This window comes from Penicillium psychrofluorescens (genome assembly GCF_964197705.1).
Source record: "Penicillium psychrofluorescens genome assembly, chromosome: 5".
Classification (NCBI taxonomy): Eukaryota; Fungi; Ascomycota; class Eurotiomycetes; order Eurotiales; family Aspergillaceae; genus Penicillium; species Penicillium psychrofluorescens.
In genome coordinates, this window is record NC_133443.1 from 880,982 (window position 1) to 908,787 (window position 27,806).

Sequence of the window (27,806 nt, forward strand, 5' to 3'; positions counted from 1 at the left end):
ATATCCATTTCTATGAAACATCAGATTATCATTTTTTTTCTAGCTGGGGAATTCACATGGCACAGTAGCCTGTCCTAATGACCGTGGCCATCATCCTGCTTCTGCTCCGGGTCCAGCTTGATGATCGTGTCAATGCGCATGATGGAAATGCAGGCCTCGACGGCACTCTTGAGCTGCTTGATCTTGCTCATGCTGGGCTCAAGGACACCGGCCTTCAAGCTGTCGTGGACGCGGCCCTTCATCAGGTCCAAACCGTAGTTTCGGTAGGTCTTCTTCTTGGCGATAGCCTTTTCTTCCTCGTTGACATCGCCTTCCTCCGCACGCTGTGACAGGGCGTGGCGGACACGGAGCTGGGCAACTAGCTCGGACGAGTCCTTGGCTGCGTTGACGGCGAGGGTCTTGGGGATGATGAGGAGAGACTGGGCGAATTCGCCGATGGCGAGCTGCTCGCGAGAGCCCTGTAGATGAACAAGTTAGAAATCGGACAACAGAGAAAATTTTTGGGAGAGAAACCTACTACTGTGACTGCGAATTCCTCCAAATAGATGTGAAGAGCTGTTTCCACGGCACCACCTCCAGGGACGATGCTTCCGCTCTCCAGAGTCCGCTTAATAGCGCATAGAGAGTCGTGGACGGAGCGTTCCATCTCGTCCAAGCTGAACTCATTAGCGCCCCGAAGGATGATCGAGGCCGACGTGTGGACCTTGGTTCCCTTGACAAGGATACACTCGTCATCAGAGATCCGTTCTTGCACAACTTCCTCGGCGTGTCCCAAGTATGACGACTCGAATTTTTCATCTCCATTGAGGTCGGACAGAGTGCTGACCAGAGTAGCACCGGTGGCCTTGGCGATGCGTCGCAGGTCCTCTTTCTTGCAGCGGCGGACCGCCATTGCGCCCTTCTCAACGAACAGCTTGAGGACCATGTCATCGATACCCTTGGTCGTGAAGACGACGTTGGCACCGGACTTGAGAATCATCTCCACCCGCTCCAAGACAATACCGGCCTCCCGCTGGCGAATCTGCTCCAGCTGATCAGGGTCTTCAACGGTGATCTGAACGCCAAGCTTCATCCGTTCTTTTTGCAAGTTAATGTCGAGACAGGCGATCTTGGCATCGGGGATACGGGTCTTCATGGCCTGGGAGGCAACCGTGCAGTTCAGGGCATAGCCATTGACCAGAACCGACTCAGTTCCACTCTTACCGTGGGCCTTGAGCAGGTTCACAGCCTTGACCGGGTACTTGGTCTCATTCCTCTGGTTGGTCGTCTTCACCAGGAGCATCGCGTCCACACAAAGATTCGCAAAGAAATCGGGATCGGAACCAATGATCTTACTCGACATGGACGTCTTCGCAATGTTGATCAAGCTGTCCTTGCCCAGGTTCTCAACCTTGGTCGCGATGTTCTCGTTCATATATTTCACAGCCTCCCGCAGAGCCAGCCTGTATCCGTTGATGATCGTGGTGGGGTGTATCCGGTTCTTCATCAGCTCATTCCCCCTTCGCAGAAGCTCGGAAGCAATGAGGACGACTGAGGTGGTACCATCACCGACCTAGTAAAGGTTAGCAACTCGGCCCTCAAAACAGGTGTAGATTGTTTCCCCGTACCTCCTTATCCTGCTGCTGTGCCAAGTCCACCAGGATCTTGCCCGCGGGGTGCTCAATATCCAGCAAAGACAGAATCGTAGCGCCATCGTTCGTCACAGTCACATCCTAGCAATAGTCAGATACCGATTCGAAGAGTTCCGCGGGGGCTTGTTATTGTGTTCATACCCCAATGTCATCCACCATCATCTTGTCCAGACCTGAGGGACCGAAGGAGCTTTTGATAACATTGGAAATGGCCTGTGTCGCGAGGACTGCAAAGAGATTAGCATTCGAACCCACCACAGAAGCTCGACACTCATCCCACATACCATTTTGCTCGCGAACATCGGCGCCGGTGATTTTCTGTCCACCCAAGACTGTGTGCGAGAGATGTTAGGTCAATGATGCAAGTACTCGAGGGAAAAGAATATCTCACAGAGAGTATCCGCATTCCGCGGAGCCTCAAAGATGCCAGCCATGACGAAAGTGTAGCGAGAGTGTGTGATGGCCGAGCTGTGCTTTCGGTTTGGGGGGGAATAATTGGGGGGGTGATTTTTGCCCGGGCGGTGAGGCCCTTTTGTTTTATCCCACATTTATTTCTCGAAGGGGAGTCATCTTGTTTGCTCCGCTGCTTCGCACCACACCTTCGCCCTCACCATGGCTAGCCAGACTACCGACGCCTCTGTCCCTGCGGACGCTGCGCCCATCTCTCTGCCGGACCGCTCGGAGAACCCCGCCGAGCCTCAGGGCGAGTCCAAGAACGCTGCCAAAAAGGCCGCAAAGGCCGCGAAGATGGCTGCTGATAAGGCGGACAAAGCGGCCAAGAAGGAAAAGGGGATTGGCAAGGATGAGTCCAAGAAGGGCTCCACCAAGCCGGCCAAGAAGAAGATTGAAAATGCTGCCTTGATCGGTATTGATGCCTCCAAGAGCGAGGATTTTCCTAGCTGGTACCAACAGGTAATTTCAAGGTCGCTAGCTTGGCAAGGTGGTTCTGAACTGATCTCCATTTGAAGGTACTCACGAAAGGTGACATGCTGGATTATTACGATGTCTCGGGCTGCTTCATCCTGAAGGTGTGTCATGGTTTTTGGTCGGAGAGAATAACACTCGACTAATCTGCTTTAGCCCGCTTCCTACTTCATCTGGGAGGAGATCCAGACATGGTTTAATCTGAGGATCAAGAAACTGGGGGTCAAGAATTGTTCTTTCCCTCTGTTCGTGTCGGAGGATGTGCTGCAGAAGGAGAAGGATCACATTGAGGGTTTCGCTGCTGAGGTTGCATGGGTCACGCATGCGTATGGATCTCCTTTTCCCTCCGTGCTGGGGACATTGTGCTAACAACAAACGAATACAGTGGCTCGACCCCTCTTGAGAAAAAGATTGCCATCCGTCCCACCTCGGAGACGGTCATGTACCCCTACTATGCCAAATGGATCAGAAGTCATAGAGACCTGCCATTGAAGCTGAACCAGTGGAACTCGGTGGTGCGCTGGGAGTTCAAGCACCCCCAGCCCTTCCTGCGAACCCGCGAGTTCCTGTGGCAGGAAGGTCACACGGCCCATTTGACCGAGAATGCTGCTCGGGAGGAGGTTCGGCAGATCCTCGACTACTACGCGCTGGTCTACGAGGAGCTCCTCGCTGTTCCCGTGGTCAAGGGCCAGAAGACCGACAAAGAGAAATTTGCAGGAGGACTTTATACTACAACAGTCGAAGGTAATTATTCCCCCTTGAAAAGAAAAAGAGGCGTCGAACTAACTTGTACATAGGCTACATCCCTGCCACTGGCCGTGGTATTCAAGGTGGCACCTCCCACGGTCTAGGGACTAACTTCGCACGCATGTTCGGTCTCACCGTCGAAGACCCGTCTGCTAAGCCTGGCGAGCAGAAGCCCCCTCTGCACGTCTGGCAGAACTCCTGGGGTCTGTCGACCCGGACGATTGGTGTCATGGTCATGATACACAGCGACAACAACGGCCTGGTCCTGCCTCCTCGCGTGGCAGAGGTCCAAACCATGATCATCCCTGTCGGCATCACTGCCAAGACGAGCGATGAGGATCGCCAGAAGCTTTATGCCGAGGTGGATGGCCTCGTTGCCGTTCTCGAGGCGGCCGGTGTCCGTGTCCTCAGCGACAAGAGCAGCAACTCCCCCGGCTGGAAGTTCAACCAGTACGAGCTGCGCGGCGTGCCCCTGCGCCTGGAGTTCGGCCCTGGCGAGTCGTCTGGTCACTTCGTCACCGCTGCGCGCCGTGACATCCTCGGAAAGGAGGGCAAGAGCTCGATTCCGATCCCCGAGCTGGCGACCGCCGTCCCTGCTCTGCTGGAAACAATCCAGGCCGATATGTACAAGCGCGCTGATACAGAGTTCCGCGCTCACCGCAAGCAGATCACCGACTGGAATTTGTTCACCCCTGCGCTGAATGAGAAGAATCTCCTTCTAATCCCCTTCTGCGGAACTGAGAAGTGCGAGGACCAGATCAAGGATATGAGTGCCCGGAAGGCAGAGGAAGACTCTGGCGAGGCTGAAGACGCCAAGGCGCCCAGCATGGGTGCCAAGTCGCTTTGCATCCCCTTCGAGCAACCGGAAGGGATCGAGCCTGGTGTTACCAAATGCCTCAACCCCCAGTGTGGTCGACTGGCCGAAAAGTGGTGCATGTTTGGTCGTACGTTTATTTTTCCATCTCATTCCTTGCTGCAGCAACGCTAACATATTGTTTCCATCAGGCTCCTACTAAGCTATTTCGCCGGTTGTCGGAACGTTGTCGGAACCTGCGTGCTCCTCAAGTCGAATTTCCATCAGGTGCAATGACATATTCGGACTATACAGAGTCCTTCAGCGGAATAGAGGGATGTGTCGAAAGCCCTGCATCCATTGTCCGTCTTGTGATTGAAAGATTCCCATCCAAGATACCTCGTAATTGTTTTTTCATGGCCGTGGAGTTAGGAATCGGGGAACTGGTCGGGGGGAGGGATGTGGAAATGTGACTTATGAGAAGAATGATTCATGTCTTTTCTTATCAATCAGTTTCTTACTGCTTCAAAAAATACGTCCAAGGTAGTCTAGCTGTCTCATCCAAAGTGTTAAGACACCGACAAGCTAGAGTCAGAAAAACCTGGTAGAAGGAGAATCATAGGCTGGCTAGTGGATTGTTGAGTCTGGAACTAGATGGAGACGAGGAAAAGGATAAAGATCCCCAAGACAATACAAATATACAAGAGAGGGTGCACATTATCGGGTTGAAGGAAATAGTAGAAACAAGTAAATGAGAAAAGACGTAAGAAAAAGCTGTACAAGCACCAAAAACAAGATATTTTGTTTTTGCAGAAAACTCCGTCCCCGGACAATGCACAACCCCGAAAGAAAGATAAATATTTAGACAGTAATAAGACAGTAACCAGAATGGGGTGGCGACACGAACACAAGGAAAACGACTTTTTGGCCCTGAGTTGGCACAGAGACAGACAGGAAACGAGGACTATGTGTATATGGTATATGTGGTAATTAGACAGTAGGCTGCAAAGAGGGACGGATGACTTGGAAGAGATAATGAGTGTAAAAGGGTCAAGCTTGTTAGGTAATTGAGAAACGAGAGTGCTAAAGAGCAGGCAAGAGGGAAGACACTGATAGCAGCGAACGCAGATAGAGCAGATCGGCTTTTGTTCTTCTCTCTGGTATCATGAAAGCATCATTATCGTGTGGCGGGGGGTTCTCAATCCAGTTCAGAGACATGGATCGAGACTGATTATATGCAGGAATTAAAGCAAGCAGAAGCACCGACTAGTAAGTGTCGACAGAGCGAGAAGCACGGAGCTGCATCCGGGCGCGAGACAGAGATGTCGGAGCAGTCTGGTAAGATGTGTTTGAGGACTTCTTAGGCTTGCTATCCCTGCGGGCACGCTGCGGCCAGTTCATGAGCATCTGTGCGTCAATGGGTGAAGCCGAGTCGATCACGTAGCGGACATTGTTCTCGTCGACGCCCTCGATCTGCACGCGCGGTGGCGGAGGGCCAGCCACGCTGGGGAGCTGGATGATTTCGTCGTCTGTGTCTTCGCTAGTTTGGCTGTCCCTGGAGGCAGTGGAGTGCGCCTGCAGGCAGCAGACTGTGCCCGGGGTGCGGGGCATGATGTCGGATGTGGTGCGCACCATAGAAGAGAGGGTGGTAACTGCAGATTCGGAGCGGCGGCGTCTGCTGGAGGAGGAGGTAGGTTTGGGGCCAGAGGAGGTTGGTGGCTTGTCGTTACTAGCACGGGCAAGGACGTCCATGTACGTCAGCTGGTCTCCCGTTGGCGGACGCGGGGCAATGGGCTCTGCCGAAGTGGGATTCTGGATGTCGGCCAGGAGGCCTGGTGATGGGGGTGGTGCGTCGGTGTGTCTCCGGCGTGCTGCCACCGGGGAGGCAGAGACCTTGCGCAGGACCTTGGAGGGGATGATGGTGGAGATACTCCGGCGGGATTCGGAGTTTCGCCCGTGCTTCATGAACGAATTCTTGTTCATCAGCTTGGGGCGCTGGTTTTCTTTGGCAAACGAGTCTTGTCCTGACGACGGCGTGAATGGTGGGCCAGCAGCAGGAACGGGTACCCGCTGGAAGGCTTCGTGGGAATTGATCTCGCGCACAATGGCATCCTGGAGTGTTTCGTAGGTTGGATGAGGGCTGACGGCCTGAGTGGACATGTAGGCTTTATTGAACAGAGCCATCATCTCCGAGACCTTGAAGCGCGGAGACCTAGGCGAGGGACTGGGCTCTGGAATCGGACTGCCCATGACCTCTGCAATGCTGGGGGCCCGTTTCATCTCATAATTGGAAGGCGTCGGGGGCTGGATGGCCTTGTGTGCGATCTTTGCCCGGCCTTTTGCCGCCAATTGCGTGTTGATCGAGAGGTCTCGCACGTTCTTTTTGGAGCTCACTCCCGGGGACGAAGGTCGAGAAAGAGCCCTCGGTTTCAGGGACGAGCTCCGCGCTGTGGGAGCAGGTGGTCGACCTGGGATGACGGGACTTTCACAGGCCCCACCACCGTCACTCATGGGAATAGGTAGCGTGGGACTATCTGGCAATGGGGTGTTGCTCCATCGTTTCCCTTGCTTATAGGCAGCGGGAACGCCCAGACGCTGCATGGCGGCCGGCGCAGCATCCTCTTCAGCAGAGCTCTCTCCTGTGGACAGACTGGGAGCAGATTTCTGGACCCGAAGATGGCCTGAGGATAAAGTGGCAGCCGCCTCAGCCCGAGCACGAGATTTCGACCGTAGGTCCTCCTCCGATGTCCAAGTAGATTTCTGCCCTGCAGTGCGCTGTCGAGGCTTACGTTTGGAGCCCTCCGGGCTACGAACCCGTCCAGGCGCCGCAGGTGAAGACCGACAACTCAAGCTCGATAGTGAGCGTATGGGGTTACCATATTTTGCAATATTCCGATCCGCCACATCCTCTTGGTACAGTGCCGATAGTATTCGGGAGCTGGCATATCCTTTTTGGTGTTGGACTCGGAGGAATCTGGTCATGTTCCGCTCAGCGACATCTTCGTTGTAGGGACTGGATGGCGGCGAAAAGGGTTTCGAGGTAGACGCCTGAAGCTGCTGAGATCTAGCAAATGCAGCCAGTAGGTCGACATGCCGGCCATTGGAAAGCGGTTGGGAAGAGAGGTGAGCCTGCGCAAGCGGCCCAGACAGAGAGGTATGCGGCCGGGTTTCTAGCTGGTCGTGCAAATCCTCGAATTGCTTCTCAATCTGCTCAAAATGATGATCCACATCAAATGACTGTTCCGGTCTAAAGCCCGCTGAGGGAAGACCAGGCGATGGAAGCCCGGCGGCGTCGAGGTTGGACTCCGCAGCGTATATGTACCGTTCCTCAGCCTCCACGCCTGTGTTTCCAATGCGCGTAGCTGGCCGAGCAGGAGCCTTTTCGGAGTGAAAAAGCTTTTTCAAAACCATGCTGGAATCCGTGAACAAGACGGCCTTCTGTTAGGAACTAGGCGTGCTGTGGACTGGGCACGCTGTGGACAGAGCGCGCTGTGCCACGCCTGCTGCGGAGAGGCAAAACCAAGGAAAATAAGAGGGAAAGCAAGGCCCGAATTAACAATAGAAACGAGACCAATGGCCGTCATACAAGAAGTGAATGAACTATGGCGGTCATGGCAGCATTGAAAGCTCCAGTAGGCGGTTCTCACACGATCACATCCCTATCTTCATGATGGAAGTGGAAGAAGAGAGAGAGAGTGCGCACACAGAACTCGAGGGAATCCGGTGGATACGGGAAACCAAAGAAAGAAACCACATTTGCCCTGTCAGTGCCCAGCGTGCAGATCGAGGCCTGGATCAGGGGCAAGCGTGGCCCGGTCGACTCCAAGATCCGGCGCCATGGGTTGCCCCCGATGGGGCCAGGCCGATGCACGCGGCGACAGTTCGAACGCTAAGAAATTAAAGATGCTCCATCTGCCGGAGTTCTGACACGAACGGCTTTGTCTTGCGCAATTTGCTCCGGAGCAGAAAAAGTCAAATTATTCTAGCGTGTCTCCATGCCCCATTGAGAGAAAGTGAAATGGGTGATGCGGTGCGTGTGGGTGCTGGTGCTGGTCTCCGTGACAGACTGTGTATCTTCCTATCTTCCTGTCCAAGCTCCCACGATAAAACGTCTAGTCTGCATTAATTTCGCAGTAGGTCGATAGCTAAGAGCTCCTGCGGCCCTTGACAGCCCTGCCCCGGGGCAGCAATTGGGGAGGGACAAAGAAAAAACAGGCCGATGGAGCCCCTAATTTCCACAAGAGCTGTCATTGGTGTGACGAGGGTAGTGATCGTCAGGCGCCAGCCTGTTCTAGCGGGACTAAACGTGCAACTCGGTCCCTTTTATGGGGTTGATACTAGCCCAGGGGTGGGAACGAACAATTTCTGGTCCATCATTTGGAAGCCCTCGTCGTAATCGATCAGGTTTTCTTGGTCGATCCTCCGGGAAGTGCCGGAAACGAACCAGATGTAGGTGTCTATGGCGCAGGTGTCAGCGACCGAGGTCAGTAAGTAAACAAATAATGCTCCGCCCGACTCATGTCAACCTTGGAACCAAAGTCGAGCTAATAAAGCAGGGGCGAAGAGAGCCCCCTGGCATATGTCCGGTTCATCACACGGTCACATACAGTAGTCTATTTTTTGTTTCTTATAGTCCGTAGTCTGTTGGTGGTCCATGTACTGTGCACAGAACTCCGCGTGTGGCGGTGTGCTCCTTTCTGTTCCTGCGAACACCTGCTCCTCCGATCCGCAGCAAAAATCGATCGATCGATTTCCGGTTCGATGTTGATTTCCGAGATTGGCGATGGGCGATCCACTACTAAAATAGGCTAGTGGGCACGATGCTGGTGGAACTGTTAGTCCAGTCCAAATGAGAAGGTCGAATCAGGGAAAATAACTAATCTCGGTCTTAAAGTTACACAACAGTTGAGCTTTACAAAAATAGATGATCGTGTGCTGCTTCGTAATGATCGGAAATGATCGGAACTTCTTTGCTGTTGTTCCTGCAACTGCCTTTTTGAGGAACCAAGCAATTCTTAAGCTCAATAAGAGGGAATTCACGCGGTGTGGTTGTGATCTGGGGCATGTACGGTTGCGATGCCACCTTTGATTGTGGAGCGAGAGATAATGCGCCGTGAAGTTAGTTAGCCGAGGATGACATCAAATGGCTATCGACACGACGGTCTACTTTGACAACGGGTCTCGGCTGTGGCCGAATTCATGATTGTCTCAGGGCTCTTGGAACAGCTTCAGGTAGTGGATTCTGTTGCTATGGGCGAGGAGGTTCCGGACGAAGTGAGGACAATCGGCTATATCTAACGCAAGTTACATCAGGCAGATGCGTGTCTGATTGCTGGATTTCAATGGATTCAACTAACTAACCCAGACTGCGCTCTTTAAGCACCGAGATACCCGAAATTCACTCCGTATTCTCCATATTCAAAAAAAAGTAAACCCACCCAGCCAAATGCTAACAAACAAACTCCCCCAAACCAGATCGAAGCGAGGTTGGATTTACTCGTCCTCCGGCATGACCTCCCGCATGATATCGTCGAAGGTAGGGCTGGTGCTGCCATCAACATAAGTCTGGCCCTCGCCCTCGATGGCGGCCGTGCCCTCACCCTCGGGCACAGGCTTTGGCATGCCCTCAAGGCGAGCCTTCAGACGAGTGAAGCGCATGCGGCAGGTAGGGATCTTGATGCCATAGACATCAGCGACAGCCTTGTGGTTGACCTGATTGTAAGAAAGTTGTAATATGTTAGCAGATGTGCAAGGCAGGATAGAAAAAGATATCAATAGAGTCTTTTCAGGAATGGGTGAGAATGACTTACGCTGCCGTTAGGTCCGGTGTTCTGAATGCAGGTCCAGAGGAACTGCAGGTCCTTGTCCTCAGACTTGGGCGTCTTCGGGGTCTTGGGAGTCTTCTGGACCTTGGGAGTCTTCGGGGCCTTAGGAGCCTTAGGAGCCTTGGGGGTACCGGACGCGTCCTTCTTGGGCGTGACCGGGTCACACTTCTCATTGGAGGAAGGAGACTTGGGATCCATTTTGAAAATTCAGAAGTTCAAGTAAAGTGAAGACTAGAGTGAAGTTGAGGATGTGTCAGTGTGCGCGTCGGTGAGGGGGCGGTTGGTGGAGGTGATGGATGAGGACGCGAGAAGTGACGGGCGGATAAAGGCAAGTCGAGCGTTGAGACTCGATGTGCAGAGGGAACAGGGGAGTAATGAAAATGTGCTTGAAAGGCAGACGGTTGGTCATATACTCACAAAGTTGGACGAAGGGTTGTGAGAGTGCGAGTGGGAAGCGGGTGTGGAAGGTGAAGAGGAGATAGAGTGGGAGAGGAAGAAGGAGAAGAATAGACAATCATGGAGCTTCATTATCATTCACGGCTAGACAGACACAACCGCCCACTAGCCACCCTATTTGCCTGCCTGTCAAGTAGTTTGCCCAAGTGCCCTTTCCATTGATTCCTTCACTGCCTCCCCAAGAACCATATGAGCTCCCCGAGCAGCATCCACAGCACCATCTACCAGTGCTTCATGTCCCGACCGTCCATCCTGTTCATCCAATGCTGCCTTCGAAGTGCCCCCCTTGAGCCACAGCGCAGTGATCTCATCTCGCGCAGGCATATAACCCACCACACAAGCTGAGACGATCGACCGGTGCTCAGCTGGGTCAGTATCCAGCATGAGTTGTGGAGCACCACCATCATTGTCAGTGACCAAAGCAGCAACACCACCAGACACAAGATCCAGACAATCGATATGAGCATCTGCAATGGCCGCTGAAGCAGCATTGATACAACCCGCGAGCACGTTCATCATACCCCACGAGGCATCGTGCGAGTCCGGCGCATCACCCCACCAGCGATCATCCTCTGCCTCAATAATGGTGATGGTGATATCCAGCCCACTCTTGGGCCAGCGCTCCGCAATAATTGCGCCTCGAAGGGCCGTTTCAAGGTGCACGCCCAGATCGCGCTCGCTGGCATCGCGGATATGGCCCTTGCGCTTGCGAGCCGCGAACGGCGCATACTTGACATGTGTGGTCAGGACAATGTTTGGTGAAAATGCAACAGACCGAGGGAGCGGTTTTGGTCCATGGACGGTGCAGGCTAATTTCAGGGCCGAGGAAGGCGGGATCAGAGATTTGGGGTTGGCGCGCGCGGCGGCCAAAGAGGCCGATGGCTCGAATTCAAGGTATGAAGAGCCCGATGCCGATGGGATTAGACCCGTCTTGAGGACTGAGAGTGCAGCAGGTTAGTTGGTGCATAGCAAAAAGGTGTGGGTGCTTTAGTCCTACATATTTTCCTGAGCTCGGAAGGTTGGCGCTGGCGGCGCGCACGGTCTGCGTCCTTGATTGAGGGCAGTGAGGTGGCATAGATGGCCGGCCTAGTGCCACCAGGAGGTCCATTGATGCGTCTTCGGTCAGCCATCACACATGTTGCGAGAGCGAACGTCGTTGGAGAATTGAAGACGTTCAGAATGGACATGTGAGTGTTTGCACTGTTTGCATCGGCAGCCGCTGCCGCTAGCCTCGCTTCTTTTTTTTCTTCTTCCCTTTCCCTTTCTCTTTTCTCCTCTCTTTCTCTCCCACACACTCGACCAGTCGCCTTCAAAATGTCGAAGGGGTTGGTTTTTTTGGGCATCTCCCATCCAGACACTAACATAGCTTACTGTGAGTCTCTTACCCCATCACCCCCCTGGTTCTCCCCCGTCCATATGACGAAAGCCTACCAAAATTTCTGTTCCGGCGACAACCCATGAGCCATGAACAAACATGCATCACCATCTGATCGACATCTCCATATTTTATTGTTTCCATATTTGGATCTGGTCTACCAGAGAACTGACAACGTCCAAGTTATCCAGGTTGTTAATCCCCCATCAGCTTCCACAGTGTGGATGAGCTCAGTCAGTCAAGGTATGGCACCAATCTCTTCTTTTGTTCTGCCTTCCTCCCATATGATGAAAAAAATTCATTCAGTTCTGCTTCTGCAAACTTCTTGAAGATAACCAAATACCAATACCAAAACTTTCTGATACCTATCCCAAGCCATTCTGTTCATCTTTCGAGTTCGATAACAAGAGAAAGTACTGACAGACCCAAGACATTCTCTAGTTATTGTAACCCTTGCCTACTCCTGGCTATCTTGACAAAAGGTATGGATTTATCTCTCTTCTTGCTACTACACAAAACACCTCATTCCCCCCAATCTACATGATGACAACAAGTCAATCCATTCAACGATCTCCTTGGAGAACCGCCCCTCGAGTACGCCCCCCGGACGCTCGGTGTGAAGCGGTAAGCCAAGAAATGAGGACGGACAAAGAACGCACGCACATTCTCCATCTCCCTTATACTGGACCTTGCCTCCACCAGGAGGGAAGGGAGGATAGTTGTGGAGCTCGTGGAGGTGTGATTCCCGTCGTTTTATGTCCTAGTTTCTAGCTGTGTGCTGCGGATCCCGGTGTTGGGGCTAGGCTATGCTTGACTTTGTGTCGACTTAGCTCGTACTGGGCTGCTTGTCCGTCTTGGACGACTGTTCGGTGCGAGCGGTCGGCAGGGGATGGGATGAGTTAACCGGCTTGGCTGATTTTATTTTTTCCTCTTACCTACTTGCAATTCTGCTTCTGGACGAAGCTGTTTGCAGTGTCGTGTTTACACACACTCCTGGACATGGGATTTGGACTTGTGCTGACCCTATCTACAGTTTAAGTGGTAGAATACTGCCTTAGATATGTTTAATACCTAGTTCAAACTTAATGATTGACTTTTCGTCTATATTCTGGTCTATACCACTTCTCAAGCAAAGTAATAAACTATTTCTGAAGTTATGTACGATAAGAAGAGAAATGTCCCGCCCTTCCCAAGGACCTCGGACAATTATGCTCCCCATTTTTCTGACCGCCGGCACACCTCGCCTAGTCCGGTCAACAGTTATCTTGTTTTTGCTTCTTTGCTGATCTATGAGAATCAAACACATCGATCAAGGGAAACATCCCGGCGCGTATCTTCATTCTGAGCGCCAGAACCACTCTGTAAGTCGTCATTCCATGCCCGGATCATGAGAGAAACATGGTGAAGTTTGAAGGGTGATTTTGGTTCATTCTTTTCCCTCGGTGGGTGTTGTCGTCCCGTTGGATCTGGTCATACTGTAGGGAGCCTGATATATCGTTAGCACAGGAGTATCGGACGCATTGACAGAGTAAAGACATACGAGAACTTTCTTGGCGTTGCATATCCTCCACGCCAGATTTCGGACGTTCCCATCGGCCTTGACGACTTCAGGAGCTAGCTCGATACCGAACCTATTCCACCATTAACGAACAAATACCAATTTAGAACAGGAGAGGATACCCACATCTGATGAACGGCAAAGACAACCCGTTTGGCAAACTTGCCTTCCCGCTCGACGAGTCCGCCAAACTGCTCGTCCACGGTCTCTGGAGCGACCTCAGGATCACGGTCAAAGCAGTTGCGGACGACGGGAAGCAAAGCGTTCTCGACGGCCGTCTCGACAATGCCGTTGGCGTCGGCGACGGTGTCATCCTCGTCAAAGCGGCGAATGCGGATCTCAAACGGTCTTGAGATCGCCATGACATTGTGCATGCCGTTGTGGTGATACCGGAGCTCGAACACGCCCTGCGTCCAGAAGAGCTTGTCGCCCGAGAACACAATCTCGCCTGATGCAAAGTCACGGCTGTCGTTGTCCTTACGGTCAGACGACGAGACTAACACGTCGCTGGTGATGATACCTTTCTCACAGGTCAGGTTGTCATAGAAGCCCTCGTTGGTGGCGACCCAGCGGCCCTGTGACGAGACCCGGGAGACTTCACGGGACGTGTTGTCGGTGACACGGTAAAGGCCGATCCAGTCTTTCTTGCTGTGGTTGAGCGGGGCGGCCCACTTGACCTTGATAGGAGCGCCGTATTCGAAAGACAGGTTCTTCAGGTCGCCTCGTCGGTCCAGGGGCATGCGTGCGTTGGCACCCTCACGGCCCTTGCCCTGATCGTTGTCATCGACAGTGACGGCGTCGGTGCCTTCCACAGATAGCGCGTAATCACGGAGATCAAAGCCGGCCAGATCTGGGTCGATCCGGGAGATAGTGACGCGCGCAGGATATTTCTGGAAGAGGGCCGTGGTATCCTTGACGAAGGTGTTGACACCGGCCGCTAGCTTCGGGCGCGCATTGTCGAGAATATCCTCGATGAACTCGAAGGACTCATCGAACATCTTGTCGACACTGCCGTGCAGTTGTTGGAGGGAAGGCGGCAGAGATTTCTTCAGATTCTTGACGACGCCGCCATCCTGGCGCAGGCTGCGACCGTACAGCTTCTGCATGTGAGGCCGTTCCACAAACTGAATGAAGGCCAGGCTCAGGATATGGCTGAGGAGAGCCAGGAAGGTAATGGCTCCACTGCTCGTGATCAGCACCGCGCCCCAGACACCAGCCAGACCCAAGACGCGTTCTGGGTTGTTCAGGAAACGATAGATGCCATCGTAGCTCAGCTTCAGCGATTCATCGAAGAAGAAATCCCCATAAAACCAGCCGAATTCGCCGAGTGTGTCGTAAATGCTGACCGAAGTCCAAATCTGCAGGCAGATTAATCCTGCACCCAGGACATGCCGGAACAGCACCAGTCCATAGCCCCAGTCGGCAGGGACGGTATACATCTTCCAGACAGCGGCGACGAAGCTGGCGTAGCACATGATCATGCTGAGATGGTAAGTACCCTTCCACTGATTCCAAGCCTCCACCGGAGTCTCGCCGTACTTGACAAAATGTCTCGTCCATGCCTTGGTGTTAGACTGCTTGGTGAGCAAATACCCAATGCCCACAGAGTACCATATTCTCCACGCCACAGCATTTACCACGAACAGCAGCCGGTACCACGGAGTGGAAGGCGTCAATGCCGTGACTGCAAATACGAGTAGCTGGACGAGCATAATCGAGGAATCCGTGGTCCTATACAGATCCAGGTTGTGCAACCCAAGCAGATTGTGGACCGATGGCGGTGGCTTCGCCGAATACGATGAAGACGCATTGGGTGGCAGGTCGTCAGACACCGATGGCGCAGTCGGCGTGTCTGGTCCGATGTTTAGATCCGAGGTTGAGTCCACGTAGGAAGGGCGCTTTCGGGTCGGAGGCGGGTTGTAGGTCTTCTCGATGTGGGGATTCTCGACTAGAACCAGGAAGGCGAATTGGGCTGCATGGGCAAGAATTGAAATGAAGAGCACCTTGTAGCTCGCCGCCATCAGTGAGATACCGTAATATCCGGCGTAGCCGACCGAGTACATGGGGTGAGGGGCCATCTCGAAGACCCCGTCGAAGGTCAGCTCCTGGTCGATGAGGTAGAAGAAATCACCCCAGTACCAGGCATAGTCCTTGACTACGCGATGGGCGTCTAGTTTGACCCAGAGATTGAACAGCACCAGCACGATGCCCGCCGTCCACCGCAGGATGGTCATGATGGTGCCCTCGTCCGCGGGCTGGTGACCGCAGGCTATGGCAAACAAGCAGTAGGTCGTGAAGTCACACATCAGGATCACATCGACCAGACGCCGAAAGACAAGCCAGGTATTGTATTCAATTGGTGCTTTTTCGAAGGAGTAGTCGTGCGGGATCTTGGTCTCCAGTTCCCGCTTGATCAAACGATACAGACGCGGGTGTGGGTTCTCGCCGGTGGCTGGATTGACAAAGATCTTGGTCTTCTTCGCCCATCGGATCAACGTCTTGTGGTGCGACTGGTTGTGCAGCAGCCATCCGATCCCCGCGTTGTAGGCCGCGCGCCAGAAGAGATACATGACGGCTGCGGCGGGGATCCTGAGACCCGTGGGGAGCACCCAGACCAGCAGCATATGGCCGGTCAACAAGGCCAGCACCGCGAGATCGGACAGGTTCTTCGGCTCGGACGGCGAGAGCAGCTGGGAGACCATGTCGTGGGTCTGCGGCACGGTGAACACTGTATCGAGCGCATTCGGGTTAGCATGGCTTCCAGAGAACACAAGGGCTCGGGCAAATGCAATTGCGACCGAAAGAGATGCGCCATACCTGTCCCATCGGGAGTTCTGCCAAAAGTCTTCAGCTCTTGGCCGGACTTGTCATTGAACTCCACTTCGCCGGAGGCCATGAGAGCATCGCGCCTTGTTGAATCGGGACGTGAGACCCGCTCCCGCAGCCCATCATGGGTCTGCTGGGCACCTGTTGAGAGGCCGTGGTCCATGATGTGGTAAGGCGACGAAGGAACAAGAGGAAGACGCGGAAGAGGGAGTTGGCATGTGACGGGGGACCATGTGACTTGGGGAGACCTAATGCGTTAGTCGGGCATGTATGTATTCTTTCCTCTGGGCTGTTTGAGAGAAGTCTCCAGTATTTATGATATATGGAGGGGGGTGGGCATTAATGGGTCTTGGGTTCGAGTGGAGTCCATCCGAAGGGAGCAGAACGGCACCGAAGAAAGTCTCGCTCCCCAACAAGACGCTAAACAGACACACTGGTCCTATCCCTATTGCGCTTGCGGGGCCTGTCGCCGATCCACACACCCCGACACGGAGAATCCGCACTTGCCGCTGGTCCCTGTCAACATCTTCACTAACCCGCCGATGCGCCCGCATGGAAATCGTGTCTGCATGAAGCAGTGATCATTGATTGGGTCGAGTGTTGACATCATCCCTGCGGGACCCGGGGATGGCGAACCAGAGCTCGGCGGTGCGGGTGGGAACAGGCACCGTTGATGCCAGAGATTCATAATGAATACTGCTAATGCGATGCCCGCTCAGTTGGCCAAAGCACTGCCCGGGGCTGCTTGGCCGCGCAGCCAGTGAGATGGGTGAGACCCTGCATGGGCCTCGCTAGCAGTGCGGGAAAATCAAGATTCGGCACGGTCTGCCCAGAGGCACCATACCGGCGGTCCATTGGACTGGAGCGAGGCTTTTGCCCGCACGTCATGCTTCGCTCAACATTCTTTCCTATCGCTTAACGCTCTCATCAATGATCCATATTTCCCCCACTTGATATGCTTAGATTGGTCAGCCCGGACCTCTCCGCTGTGTACATGATTATTGTTCATGCTCTCCTGCTAACCGCGCGGCCATGCTTCGAAATAAAGCACTCAATCTTTGCTCGGACCAGCTGCGAATAGATAGGCTCCCGCACCAGGTCGTACTGACATGTTGTCTTCTTTTGTGTGGTTGAAGCGGTTGCGGAACGACTTTGAGGCGGCCATCACCTATCTCAAAATGGCCTACGAATTCTACAAGATATGGCGCAGCAACAGCAACAGCCGTCAAATGATCCAGCAGGCTATGCTATCGAGCCTCCAGGGCCAACCAATATTCCCTATATCATGAAGGCCTCAGAAGGCGCGGTACAGTGTAATTACAGTGCTTTGGTGAGAGACCAGCAAGCCACTACCGTTGAACGGCTCCAATGCGGTGACGGTGGTAAATATAGTCCGAAAGGTTCCTTTGCATTGACCTGATCGCTTTCCAGTTGACAGTATAATCAATTATTCGGGTTTCAAAGAACTCTGGCAGTGGGGGTAGCTGTAAGGTGACACCTATCTGTTTGCTTTCGATACTATAAGCCGAACGAATCCACCAGCGAGGCATTCGGGATTGAGATGAAACCAACTTGGCAGCTCCAAGGAGGAGGCATGGATTCCATTTTACTTTCTCTGACACTTAGCCATTGGGGAATGGAGACAATCTAATAATTTATACATGTAGATGAGCATCAGAAATCGACCTCCGTTACCAGGGAGTTGCTCCGCTCGGGGACACGGCCAACTTCTAGGGATGACACTACCATATCAGTGTATGCGCCTGATATGCATAGACGACTCGGAGTGAAGGCTGAGCTCATAGTTCCAAGGGGCGCCCAAAAGGGCCTAGCGCTGATTTATTTCATTGCCCGGCGCGGTTACTCCCTCCGACTTCCTCACTGTTCCTGAGCCCCACCCAATCGCCACCCGCGGGTTAGTCACAGTCACCTGATTATCAATCACTTCTCCGCCACTGACTCTTTTTTTCTTCTTCATTCACTCACCATGGCACCTTATGTGGATGAGTCCTCGGCGGTACCGCTGGATGTGCCGTCCAAGATGGCCCCAAATCTCGTCGCCCCTGAGCCTGGTAAATGCACCTTCCGATTCACCGATCTAACCCCGCTAACAAATTTCCCAGAACACTGTCCCGGCCCTGAATCCGAACAAGCCGGTCAAGGCGATGCCTGCGCAGGCTGCCCCAACCAGCAAATCTGTGCATCCGCACCCAAAGGCCCGGATCCCGACATTCCCATCATCACGGAACGACTCTCTTCGATCCGACATAAGATCCTGGTCCTCTCCGGCAAAGGCGGGGTGGGAAAATCCACCTTTTCCACACTGCTAGCGCATGCATTTGCCGCCAACCCAGAGTCCACCGTGGGAATCATGGATACCGACATTTGCGGACCCTCGATTCCAAAGATGATGGGCGTGGAGTCCGAAACCATTCACGTGAGCAACGCAGGATGGAGTCCCGTCTGGGTAACAGACAACCTGGGCGCGATGAGTGTGCAGTTCATGCTGCCCAACCGCGATGACGCGGTTATCTGGCGCGGGCCCAAGAAAAACGGCCTGATCAAGCAGTTCCTCAAGGACGTCGATTGGGGCGAGCTCGACTATCTGGTTGTTGATACCCCGCCCGGCACCTCGGACGAACACCTGTCGGTCAACTCGCTGCTCAAGGAGTCTGGTGTCGATGGCGCGGTGGTTGTTACTACCCCGCAGGAAGTGTCGTTGCTCGACGTCCGCAAGGAGGTAGATTTCTGTCGCAAGGCCGGCATTCGCGTCTTGGGTCTCGTGGAGAACATGTCCGGATTTGTCTGCCCGAACTGCACACACGAGTCACAGATCTTCCGCGCTACAACTGGCGGTGGCAGACGTCTTGCCAAGAAGATGAATATTCCATTCCTTGGTGCTGTGCCGCTTGATCCGCGCGTCGGCATGTCCTGTGATTTCGGAGAGAGCTTCATCGACAACTTTCCGGATAGCCCTGCCTCCAAGGCGATCAAGCGCGTTGTGCGCGCTGTTGGTGAAGCTGTCGGCGAGAAGGCTGAGGATGTTTTGCCGGAGAGCATGATTGCTTGATTCAAGGGGTTTCAACTGTTGTCTTTTCAGCGTGGGGTGCATTCTTTTTTCTGGGAGCGGCTACCGTTCCCTTCCTGTCGGCGCTTTGTTTTGAGGGCATAGATTTCAACTGGGATACCATGGATTTTGATTGAGATGGCTTACGACTTTCAACGTTACATAGCTTAGATACATATGAATGAAATTCGCGATACCTACCAGATTACCTCTAGCTGTTTCCTTTCTGATCTGCGGCCGCTTGTATGAGGGCGCGCGGGCTGAGGTTTCAGCAGGCATTTGCCAAAAACCAGGCTAAAGTACCAAGGGCCCTGTCTAATAATAGATTGAAGTATTTGTTTGTAGTTTACTATCCATGGGCTGTATGCAAAGTCTGTAGCCTTGTTAATTTAAGCGCCGAAGTGTGCTGGCAACGCAGAAGTAGTGGAACCGCAGGGCTTTTTACACAGGCGGGGATTGGATGACAATTGACGCCGCTAATCTAAACCTTGTCAATCCAACGGCGGCTAAGAAACGAAAGATCCATCTACTCTGCAAGGCCAAGATCGTTTCCCTTGACAGTAAAGCTCGGCTCAAATCCTTACGCTTCGAAGTCTCATCAGACGACCGTCGTTTCATCAACACGTTAGATCAAATGGTTGCCGCCACCGCGGCTGTAAGGCAGACAACAGGATATTGCGACACTACATGGTTTAGAAAATAAAAAATGAGCCATCTCACACCCTCCCCTCGACTCGTTCTCCCTTCCTTCGTCTCGAGAAGCAAATTTCTGTCTCGCAGCATGAACCTCAAACTGAATCGGGTGCACGATAAGCTTTCGTTCCGATCACCAGAAAATAAAGCACCTGAAATACCTGGCTGGCGACCTTCGTACCTCCGAAAGAGGATACTGGTTGCATTTGCGATTTGCTTTGTTGGGATGATAGCGGCACTCGAAGCACTCTACCAAGTATCTTCGGCCAATTCCGGAATCGCGTCTTCCATTCAAAGCCGCCGCTACACCTGGACTTACGGGCCCACTGCTATTCTAACGGTCGTGGCCGCTTTCTGGTCGCGAGTTGAGTTTCAGGCCAAGCAAATCGCACCATGGCAGTCAATGCTCAAAGGGCCCCAAAAGCCCCAGAAGAGCGTTCTCTTGGACTACATCTCCGAAATGCAACCCGTTTCCTTGTTCAAAGCTGCCAAGAATAAACACTTTGGTGTCGCGGCTGGTGTCGCATGCTCGATGCTTCTGCGTATACTCATCGTCTTCTCAACCGGCCTATTCAGCTTGCAGCAGGTTCAAATTCTCAAGAGAGATTTTCCAATCCAGGTGCAGGGCTCTATTAACTCGTTAACACCTTCCATGCTCGCTGCTGCGACGACTCAGCCATTCGATATCATCAATGGCATTGTCTTTGAAAATGTCTCCTATCCTGTCGGTACCACGGCGAACTTTACATTTCCGACCTTCTCTGCCTCTAACTTTTCTTCCGATGCCACTATTACTACAAATATCAGTGGGCTAGCGACAGATCTGGACTGTGAACCTGCCCGTTTTGACGTTAAGCTTTGGGTGGAGAACATGTTTAACCCTGTTGGAACACCAAGTCCATTCGATGAAAGTCCAGAAAGTCTTGGTTCCACCCTGCCGTCGATTTATGACAACCGGTTGTACACACCATCATGCAGCATATCCAACGTGACTATTGATATACCAACAGGCGGAGAGAGTCTCAATGGACTAACAGAAGGAGAGAGTATGGATCCCCGTTATGTGGGAAGGTTCGCATTGGGACAGTGCGATGGCATGAACAGCTCAGTTGGGAACCGCATTATCGTGATCCTAGCCGAAGCTCATCTCAGCTTGTCTGCGGATTCGTCAGATATACACGACTTTACTGGGAAGCGTATGACCTCGAACATCATTCTGAAACGCTCGGTTCAGCTGATCTGCAAACCGACATACTCCATCCTTACTCTTCAAGCTAGAGCCAGCAAAAGCAACAAGTTTTCGACCGTGAACCTTACCGAGATGCAAAGGAAGGGTTCCACCACCTTACCCAGTCTGACAGCTTGGGACATTGCGAGAAATATACTCGCAATCACAGCACCCTCCGACAATCTTGAACCTATTGAATACCATGTACCCTTTTTTGGCGACTCCAATAAAACAAAGATTGATGTCGACTGGCCATTGGGGATTGCTGTTTGGCTAGCGGGCGCAGCTGGAAACATTGACAATGTCTTCAAAGCCGGTGTGCTGCGTGATGGAGTTTCATCGTATTATCGCGCAATGGCTGCCCAGCTTGTCCATATAGGGCTAGAGCAGCAAAACGAATTGACCACCAACGGCTCTGCTGTTATCAATGAGAATCGAGTTTTGATAAACGAGCTGCCACTTCGCGTGATGGAAACTTTCTTGGCCATCGGTATCCTCCTGGCGGGCGTGATTATTACGCTAGTTTCACGAGACATGCGGATTCCTTGGAATCCGAATCATATTTCAGCAATTGCAGCAATCATGGCCAAAAGCAAAGCATTTCGTGAGTCTCTTTGCGAGGCCAGTACAGCGCCACTCGAAATTCTCGCTGAACGCCTGGGAGGATGGCTCTATTACTCAGAGCAGACGGCAGAATCTCTCTCTATAACCGCAGTGGAAGATACGTTCAATGACCAAACCAAAAAGGGCGGTCCCTCCTTTGACCGCCCGGACAGTGTCCAAGAGTGGAAGCCATTTCCCAATCTTATCGTTCGCATCGTTGCCTTTCTCACGGTGGCAATGGTCATTGCAGCCCTAGAGATTGGGTTACATCTCTCTCAGACAGACAGAGGACTTGCAGATACTTCTTCTACTGGAACGATACATTACTTATGGACAATGTTGCCCGCCCTGCTAATGGTAACCATCGGCCTCTTCTTCACAAGCATCGACTTCAGTACTCGCTGCCTGGCCCCATACGCACGCCTCAAGCATCGCACTGGCGCAACATTCAAGCAGTTCATGACAGTCACCTTCCTCGACTCGCTTGATACAATCAACATTTTAAACTCAATTCACCTCAGATATTTCGCTGTTCTAGCTACCACATTAGCTACTGTCATAAGTTCATTCTTGACGATTGTTACTAGCGGCCTATTTTCCACCATCGACGTGTCTCTACACATTAGCACGAATCTCACGCAAAGGACGACCTTTTTCGGAACATATGAGGCCAGTAATGTTTACTGGGCTGATGTATATAAGGGCAGTAGTACTTACTGGCTTCAGATAGCTCAGTCTCGTTCTGCCTCAACCTCAACTATTGTGGGCGAAAAACATGGTTCCATTAACTACGATGGGATTATGGTTGCCAAATACATCGTTCGAGACAATCTTCCCTTCCCGCGTTGGACCTACGATGAGCTTGCCTTCCCCAAGCTCTTGATGAACACAACATCTACTGACAAGTTGGACGATGGACAATTTGTGGATATCCGAGTTCCGGCCATGAGAGCTACCTTGAAATGCCTTCTACAAACAGGCGCGGATCTTGAGCCTTCAATCGCACTTCAGAGACTCTCCTTTTCACCTCGCAGTGCACTCTGTGATTTCAATGAAAATGGCTTAGGCTTTACGGCTTCAACAACTTCTGATCCTTTTCGAATTCTTGGCATCAAAAAGAACACCACGGTCTTTGGCAAAGTATTCAGCAAACCTTGTCAGAGAGACAGTAACAAGACATCAACCTCCACCGGCTCTGCTACAGTAAAGGCCAGCAACCGCTCAATAAATTATGTCTGGGGTTCACTCGCCAACAACACCATCGGACATATCGCCTCCTTGACGTGCGGTGAATCTGCAGAGATGGTGGACACCCAAACACGCTTTCAGTTGCCTGAGTTCAATGTCGTCAACGATCACCCCCCAGTTCCAGATGAAAGCTCAGCCAAGCCAGCCGAAAACTTCACTGAGCCGCCTGATTGGGCCGACCTGGATTATCATGAGGTACCTCTGGACAGCTTCTTCCAGACGTTGTTGGACGGTAAATTCGCTATTTCCGAAGAGGATCTTGGCCTTGCGGACAGGAATGAGAAAGTTATACAAGCAATCAAGCAACAGCACAAGATCTACAAGGCACAACTCTTCAACCGTTACAATCGCATCCCGACGAATGGTACGCTGGATAATTCACCGCTACATGGGATTGTCACCACAGCCGGTCGCCTGAGGCTAGTCCAGGATGCAGTCTCCACGCGGGTCCTAGAGGCCTTTCTCGCCACCATGCTGGCGTTAGGTATCCTTGGTTCCGTGTTGATGAACACAGATCATGTTCTGCCGAAGAATCCGTGCAGCATTGCGGCAGTGGCAAGTCTCTTAGCAGACTCCAATTTCCTATTTCAGTATGAGCAGTATGTGGGGAACCCGAATGATAAATCGGTTGGTGTGGCTTTGTTTGAGCATTGTCGCTTTTTTCTTGGTTGGGCTGGTGAAGAGTCCTCGAATAAGTCCAACAGTGGCAAGTTTACGATACATCTTATTGAATACGTCGGTGAGAAGGATACACCGGAAGGGTGGATTTGAAAAGGGGTGAACAGGATGTGCATTTGGTTGGTCCAGTTTGAAGAGCGATTTAATGACTTCAATGATTTGTATACAATTTTGTATTCTCTCCAAATCGTACCCGGGCAAGTCTGAACACCGGTCGGCAAAGACAGCAAGAGTTTAGCCGGGTTGTCTGTGCCATCCACCCTGAAGAAATTTGGGCTAGCCAAAACTAAGGGGGAACCAAGCTAGTGGATGCTTGGTATGCTTGATCATTTATTGCATGTTTCAAGCTAGTTTTCAACTGTAACCGGACCTGTTTCCGTCGGTGTTTCCTGTTGCTGACTGCTGTTTCAGAGGAGAATAGGGCATTGGCCATCCACCCGTCTCTCATGAAACGCGTCCAGCGCTTCGGCGTTTCATAAGATTTCTTATGTTTGGCGGTATATAGAGGTCAGTTGCCACTGCTCTATCAATTCCTGACTTAGCGCTGCCGTGAGAAACTAGAAGGACCAATAGGCTGTATCTGCAGAGCAAAGGTAGCGAGCTAGACCCGAAGTGGAGGAATAACGAGCTAGGATGGGGGCCCATCTCCACCACTCAGGGGACCGTGAAGAAAGTATGCTTTACGTAGGCCATTGTGGCGTGCATTTCGCTTTGTCTTAGGAGAAGTGCTTTGTCTGATTTGTATAAAGAGGGAGAATCAACCCTCCACCCCCTGATTGCTCAATCGGCTACGGAGGTCTTTCATTCTTTTACTCGGGGCTGGATTCTAGACGTTCTTTGTGATCAGACATCGTCATTCATTGAGACATCAACGCAGGTCTCGGTCTCCTTGAAAAATAAAAAGCTAGGCTCTGGTAGCTAGCTTTACAATCTTTCTTTCTGTATACCCAGAGCTGGCTCGATAAGTCATTTTCAACCACAGTATTCGAGGCATCGAGCTGAAAATGCATTCTCTCGTTATATTTCTACTACTTTGTCTGAGCTACAACGCTCTCTCGGCACCCACTTCCAAGAAGAAAGGCAGGTCCTTCCGGATTGAACGATTCAGGCGCAGCGACTATGTCGCCCATGGCCCGACAGCACTGCAGAAAGCATATAGGAAGTATGGCATGCTGATTGACTTCGATACGCCCTACCAGTCCTACCAGACAAGCTCGATGTGGGAGACGGAGACGGATGAATCGGGGGAAGTCAGCGCGACTCTCGTCCAGGGCGGGAGTGAGTATGTGTCGCCAGTTGTTATTGGAGGGCAGACTTTCAATATGGATTTCGATACCGGGTCCTCAACTATGTAGGTTTCTTCTTCCAGTTTGTGAGAAGTCAAATCGCTGAACTGCTGGCAGGTGGGTGATGAACGCATTCACAGACCTACCTACTTTGGATGGAGACAGTCGGACGGTATACGACCCAACACAATCCAAAACCTTCAAATCTCTCCCTTTCCCAAGCAACTATTTCGAGGACGCTTACGGAGACGGTTCCTATAACTTTGGATATGTCGGCATAGACACAGTTTCAATAGGAGGCGTTAGCGTAACAGACCAGTATTTTGGACTACCGACCGAGGTCTCTTCTGAATTCGAGGAAGACACCGGTTCCGACGGACTCGTTGGCCTGGCCTTTGATTCTATCAACAGCATTGTGCCGGGCCCCCAGAAGACATTTTTCGACAATGTGGAGTCGCAGCTTGAGCAGCCCGTCCTGACCACACTGCTGCGCGAGGACGGTGTGAGCGAGTACGAGTTCGGCAAGATCGATCACTCCAAATACACTGGCACACTGGCTACCGTCAGCGTTGACTCGTCTCGGGGATATTGGGAGTTCGACGTAGGCAACTTCAAAGCCGGCGACGTTGAGCTAAGCAACGGCGCGACATCCAAGGCAATCGCTGATACGGGCACGACTCTTCTGCTGGCTAGTTCGGACATTGTCAGCGCGTACTACCAGCAGGTTCGGGGGTCGTCGCTCTCGCAATCCGCCAACGGATATGTCTTTCCTTGCACAGCGGATCTGCCCGATCTGCATGTCACCTTGGGAGATAATTCTCCAGTAACTGTTCCGGGAGCCATGCTCAACTTCAGTACCACTTCATTGACTCCGACTGCCGGTGAGCCAGGTAAGTCCTTCTCATAGCCCTACCTACTTCCTTTTGGCAAAGTCGGGACTGACGGCAATTCCAGTATGCGTTGGCGGCCTCCAGGAGGGCCCCGATGGGCTTCAGGTCTTTGGCGACCTGTTTCTCAGAACCCTTTTCGTGGTCTTTGATAAACGGGGCCCGTCTCTTGGGTTTGCGTCGCCGAAATGAGCAGCACTTGTATACATCTATGTCTCATATGAAATGTGTGGGACTTTGTTTATAAACAGCACACAGAGGGTTCTTTCAACGTACGGCCAATTATACGAAACACTCTCTTGTAACTAGCGTTTTTAGATTTTCATATTCTCATGGGTATGCGCTAAGACCAATTTCTTCTTTTACCGCACCGTGGCATTCTTCAGACTCTTCACAGTACAAATAATTCCAGAGGCGGTAACCAGCTTGCCGAGGGCGGGCTTGCCCTCTTGGCCTTGCACAGAGGGGACAGCAGTGCTGTCGAAAGCAACCTCGAGGGTGTCGGTCGTAGTGAAACCAGGCTGGAAAGTCTCCCAAATCTTCTTCTTGGGGTTCAGCACCTTCTCGGGCTCGCCCTCGCTCCAGCCCTGGAAGGTCACGCGCTCACCAGCCGGGGCATCGGTAGGCGGGTTGACAAGCTCGACGGGACCGCCGTGGGAGTCCTCGCCTTCTGCAACGCGCGGAGATGCGGCCAGCACCATGGCGGCGGACTTGATGCCGCGCATAGTCACGGGTTTCAAATTGCAGACGGCCACGATCTTGCGGCCCTGCATCTCCTCCAGCGGGATGAGGCCATTCAGACCGGAGCACACGGTCCGCACGGTCTTGCCGGTCTCTTCGTCTAGGGATGTGTTATCGGCTCCCGGGGCGTCGCCGCAGTTAATGGTGGAGACGTACAAGGAGTCGGCGTTGGGGTGGTTGATAGCACGGAGAATGTGGCCGACGCGGAGATCGATCATCGAAGGAGATGGCGGGGCCACAGGTGCTGGTGGAGGCTTGGGCTGCTTCTCTTTCTTTTCCTTCTTCTCCTTCTTGTTGGTCTTGGGTGGAGCCCCCGCAGCGTCTGCCGGCTGCTCGGGCTTGCCCTGGCCAACGACGAGTGGCTTGGTGCCTTGAGCGGCAGAGTCTGGGTTCTCAGCACTGGCCTTCTCGCGCTTCTTGCGCTCCTTCTCTTCCTTGGGATCGACGGGCTTCGGCACGAACTTGACGTCGTTAATGTCGATGTTGATTTTCTCTTCATCGGGGATCTGCAGAGAGAACAGCTGCGAGTTCTGCACGAAATCGACATGTCGCACAATGTGATGGTATCCATGCTCGCCGGTGCGCTGCTCAGGCGACCATTTCTCTACCATGGGTGCCACGAGAGCATACACGGCAATGTCGGCGACCGAGGGCTTCGCGCCGAGCAAGGTGGTGCGGGTGGCCAGGTGGGTGTTGAGCTGGGCCAGGATGGTCTCGGCGACGGACTTATCATCCTTGGCCACGGCAGCATTCAGGCCCGAGACGGCGTGCAGCCACTGTTTGATGTCGGCCTGCTCGGTCTCGCCGAAGCTGTCCTTCGGGAAGATCTTGGGCGAGGCAAGCAGGTAGTCGGGCTCGGTGGCATCGGGGGAGATGGCGGCCGGGTACGAGCGGTACAGGAGGGAGAGGAGAGAGGACTGGGGGGCTGCGGCCGTCGCCATGGTGGGTGCGTGGAGGGGGAAGCGGAAGGGTGAAGAAGAAAAAAATGGAGGGGCGCGCGATAAAAGGACCCGCGGGGTAGCCCGTACGGAAGACCGCAGCAGCTGGGGGAGCGACAACTTGGCTGGGATCCCAGGTGATGGGATGGGACGGTAAGAAGGTAAGGGGGGGAGGGAGTTTTCAATTGATTGAGGCAGTCATAAACCAGGACGACTCTTCCTGTCCTCCTAACTAGGGCTTTTTTCTGCGATCTGCAGGATGACTCAGCGTGGCTGGGTTGCCCTAAAAAGGAACTATACCG

The 27,806-nt window shown here is 52.8% G+C and overlaps 10 protein-coding genes across 10 annotated transcripts; 4 read left to right on the forward strand and 6 right to left on the reverse strand.

The window, feature by feature from the left end:
- Positions 1-74: 74 nt before the first annotated feature.
- On the reverse strand, positions 75-2,065 carry PFLUO_LOCUS7604 (chaperonin-containing T-complex alpha subunit Cct1; the record flags this gene model as incomplete). Its single annotated transcript, XM_073785264.1, has 6 exons — positions 75-458; positions 518-1,552; positions 1,608-1,712; positions 1,773-1,858; positions 1,916-1,963; positions 2,023-2,065. The coding sequence occupies 6 exons, from the start codon at positions 2,063-2,065 to the stop codon at positions 75-77; spliced, it is 1,701 nt and encodes a 566-aa protein (XP_073641637.1).
- Positions 2,066-2,243: 178 nt separating this feature from the next.
- Positions 2,244-4,318, forward strand: PFLUO_LOCUS7605 (ribose-phosphate pyrophosphokinase 1; the record flags this gene model as incomplete). The annotated part of the gene is made up of 6 exons (XM_073785265.1): positions 2,244-2,543; positions 2,600-2,659; positions 2,712-2,881; positions 2,941-3,299; positions 3,353-4,246; positions 4,308-4,318. 6 exons carry the CDS (start codon positions 2,244-2,246, stop codon positions 4,316-4,318), a joined length of 1,794 nt encoding a protein of 597 aa, XP_073641638.1.
- A 1,043-nt stretch (positions 4,319-5,361) lies between these two features.
- Positions 5,362-7,506, reverse strand: PFLUO_LOCUS7606 (uncharacterized protein; the record flags this gene model as incomplete). Its single annotated transcript, XM_073785267.1, has 1 exon — positions 5,362-7,506. One exon carries the CDS (start codon positions 7,504-7,506, stop codon positions 5,362-5,364), a length of 2,145 nt encoding a protein of 714 aa, XP_073641639.1.
- A 2,082-nt stretch (positions 7,507-9,588) lies between these two features.
- On the reverse strand, positions 9,589-10,118 carry PFLUO_LOCUS7607 (uncharacterized protein; the record flags this gene model as incomplete). Its single annotated transcript, XM_073785268.1, has 2 exons — positions 9,589-9,807; positions 9,906-10,118. 2 exons carry the CDS (start codon positions 10,116-10,118, stop codon positions 9,589-9,591), a joined length of 432 nt encoding a protein of 143 aa, XP_073641640.1.
- Positions 10,119-10,505: 387 nt separating this feature from the next.
- Positions 10,506-11,563, reverse strand: PFLUO_LOCUS7608 (3'-5'-exoribonuclease; the record flags this gene model as incomplete). The annotated part of the gene is made up of 2 exons (XM_073785269.1): positions 10,506-11,314; positions 11,374-11,563. The coding sequence occupies 2 exons, from the start codon at positions 11,561-11,563 to the stop codon at positions 10,506-10,508; spliced, it is 999 nt and encodes a 332-aa protein (XP_073641641.1).
- Positions 11,564-13,177: 1,614 nt separating this feature from the next.
- PFLUO_LOCUS7609 (phosphatidylethanolamine N-methyltransferase) lies at positions 13,178-16,298 on the reverse strand (the record flags this gene model as incomplete). Its single annotated transcript, XM_073785270.1, has 4 exons — positions 13,178-13,237; positions 13,292-13,382; positions 13,436-16,037; positions 16,127-16,298. 4 exons carry the CDS (start codon positions 16,296-16,298, stop codon positions 13,178-13,180), a joined length of 2,925 nt encoding a protein of 974 aa, XP_073641642.1.
- A 1,824-nt stretch (positions 16,299-18,122) lies between these two features.
- Positions 18,123-19,205, forward strand: PFLUO_LOCUS7610 (cytosolic Fe-S cluster assembly factor nbp35; the record flags this gene model as incomplete). The annotated part of the gene is made up of 1 exon (XM_073785271.1): positions 18,123-19,205. The coding sequence occupies one exon, from the start codon at positions 18,123-18,125 to the stop codon at positions 19,203-19,205; it is 1,083 nt and encodes a 360-aa protein (XP_073641643.1).
- Positions 19,206-19,983: 778 nt separating this feature from the next.
- On the forward strand, positions 19,984-23,745 carry PFLUO_LOCUS7611 (uncharacterized protein; the record flags this gene model as incomplete). The annotated part of the gene is made up of 1 exon (XM_073785272.1): positions 19,984-23,745. One exon carries the CDS (start codon positions 19,984-19,986, stop codon positions 23,743-23,745), a length of 3,762 nt encoding a protein of 1,253 aa, XP_073641644.1.
- A 911-nt stretch (positions 23,746-24,656) lies between these two features.
- PFLUO_LOCUS7612 (uncharacterized protein) lies at positions 24,657-26,017 on the forward strand (the record flags this gene model as incomplete). Its single annotated transcript, XM_073785273.1, has 3 exons — positions 24,657-25,003; positions 25,056-25,828; positions 25,893-26,017. 3 exons carry the CDS (start codon positions 24,657-24,659, stop codon positions 26,015-26,017), a joined length of 1,245 nt encoding a protein of 414 aa, XP_073641645.1.
- Positions 26,018-26,187: 170 nt separating this feature from the next.
- PFLUO_LOCUS7613 (G4 quadruplex nucleic acid binding protein) lies at positions 26,188-27,507 on the reverse strand (the record flags this gene model as incomplete). The annotated part of the gene is made up of 1 exon (XM_073785274.1): positions 26,188-27,507. One exon carries the CDS (start codon positions 27,505-27,507, stop codon positions 26,188-26,190), a length of 1,320 nt encoding a protein of 439 aa, XP_073641646.1.
- Positions 27,508-27,806: the final 299 nt, after the last annotated feature.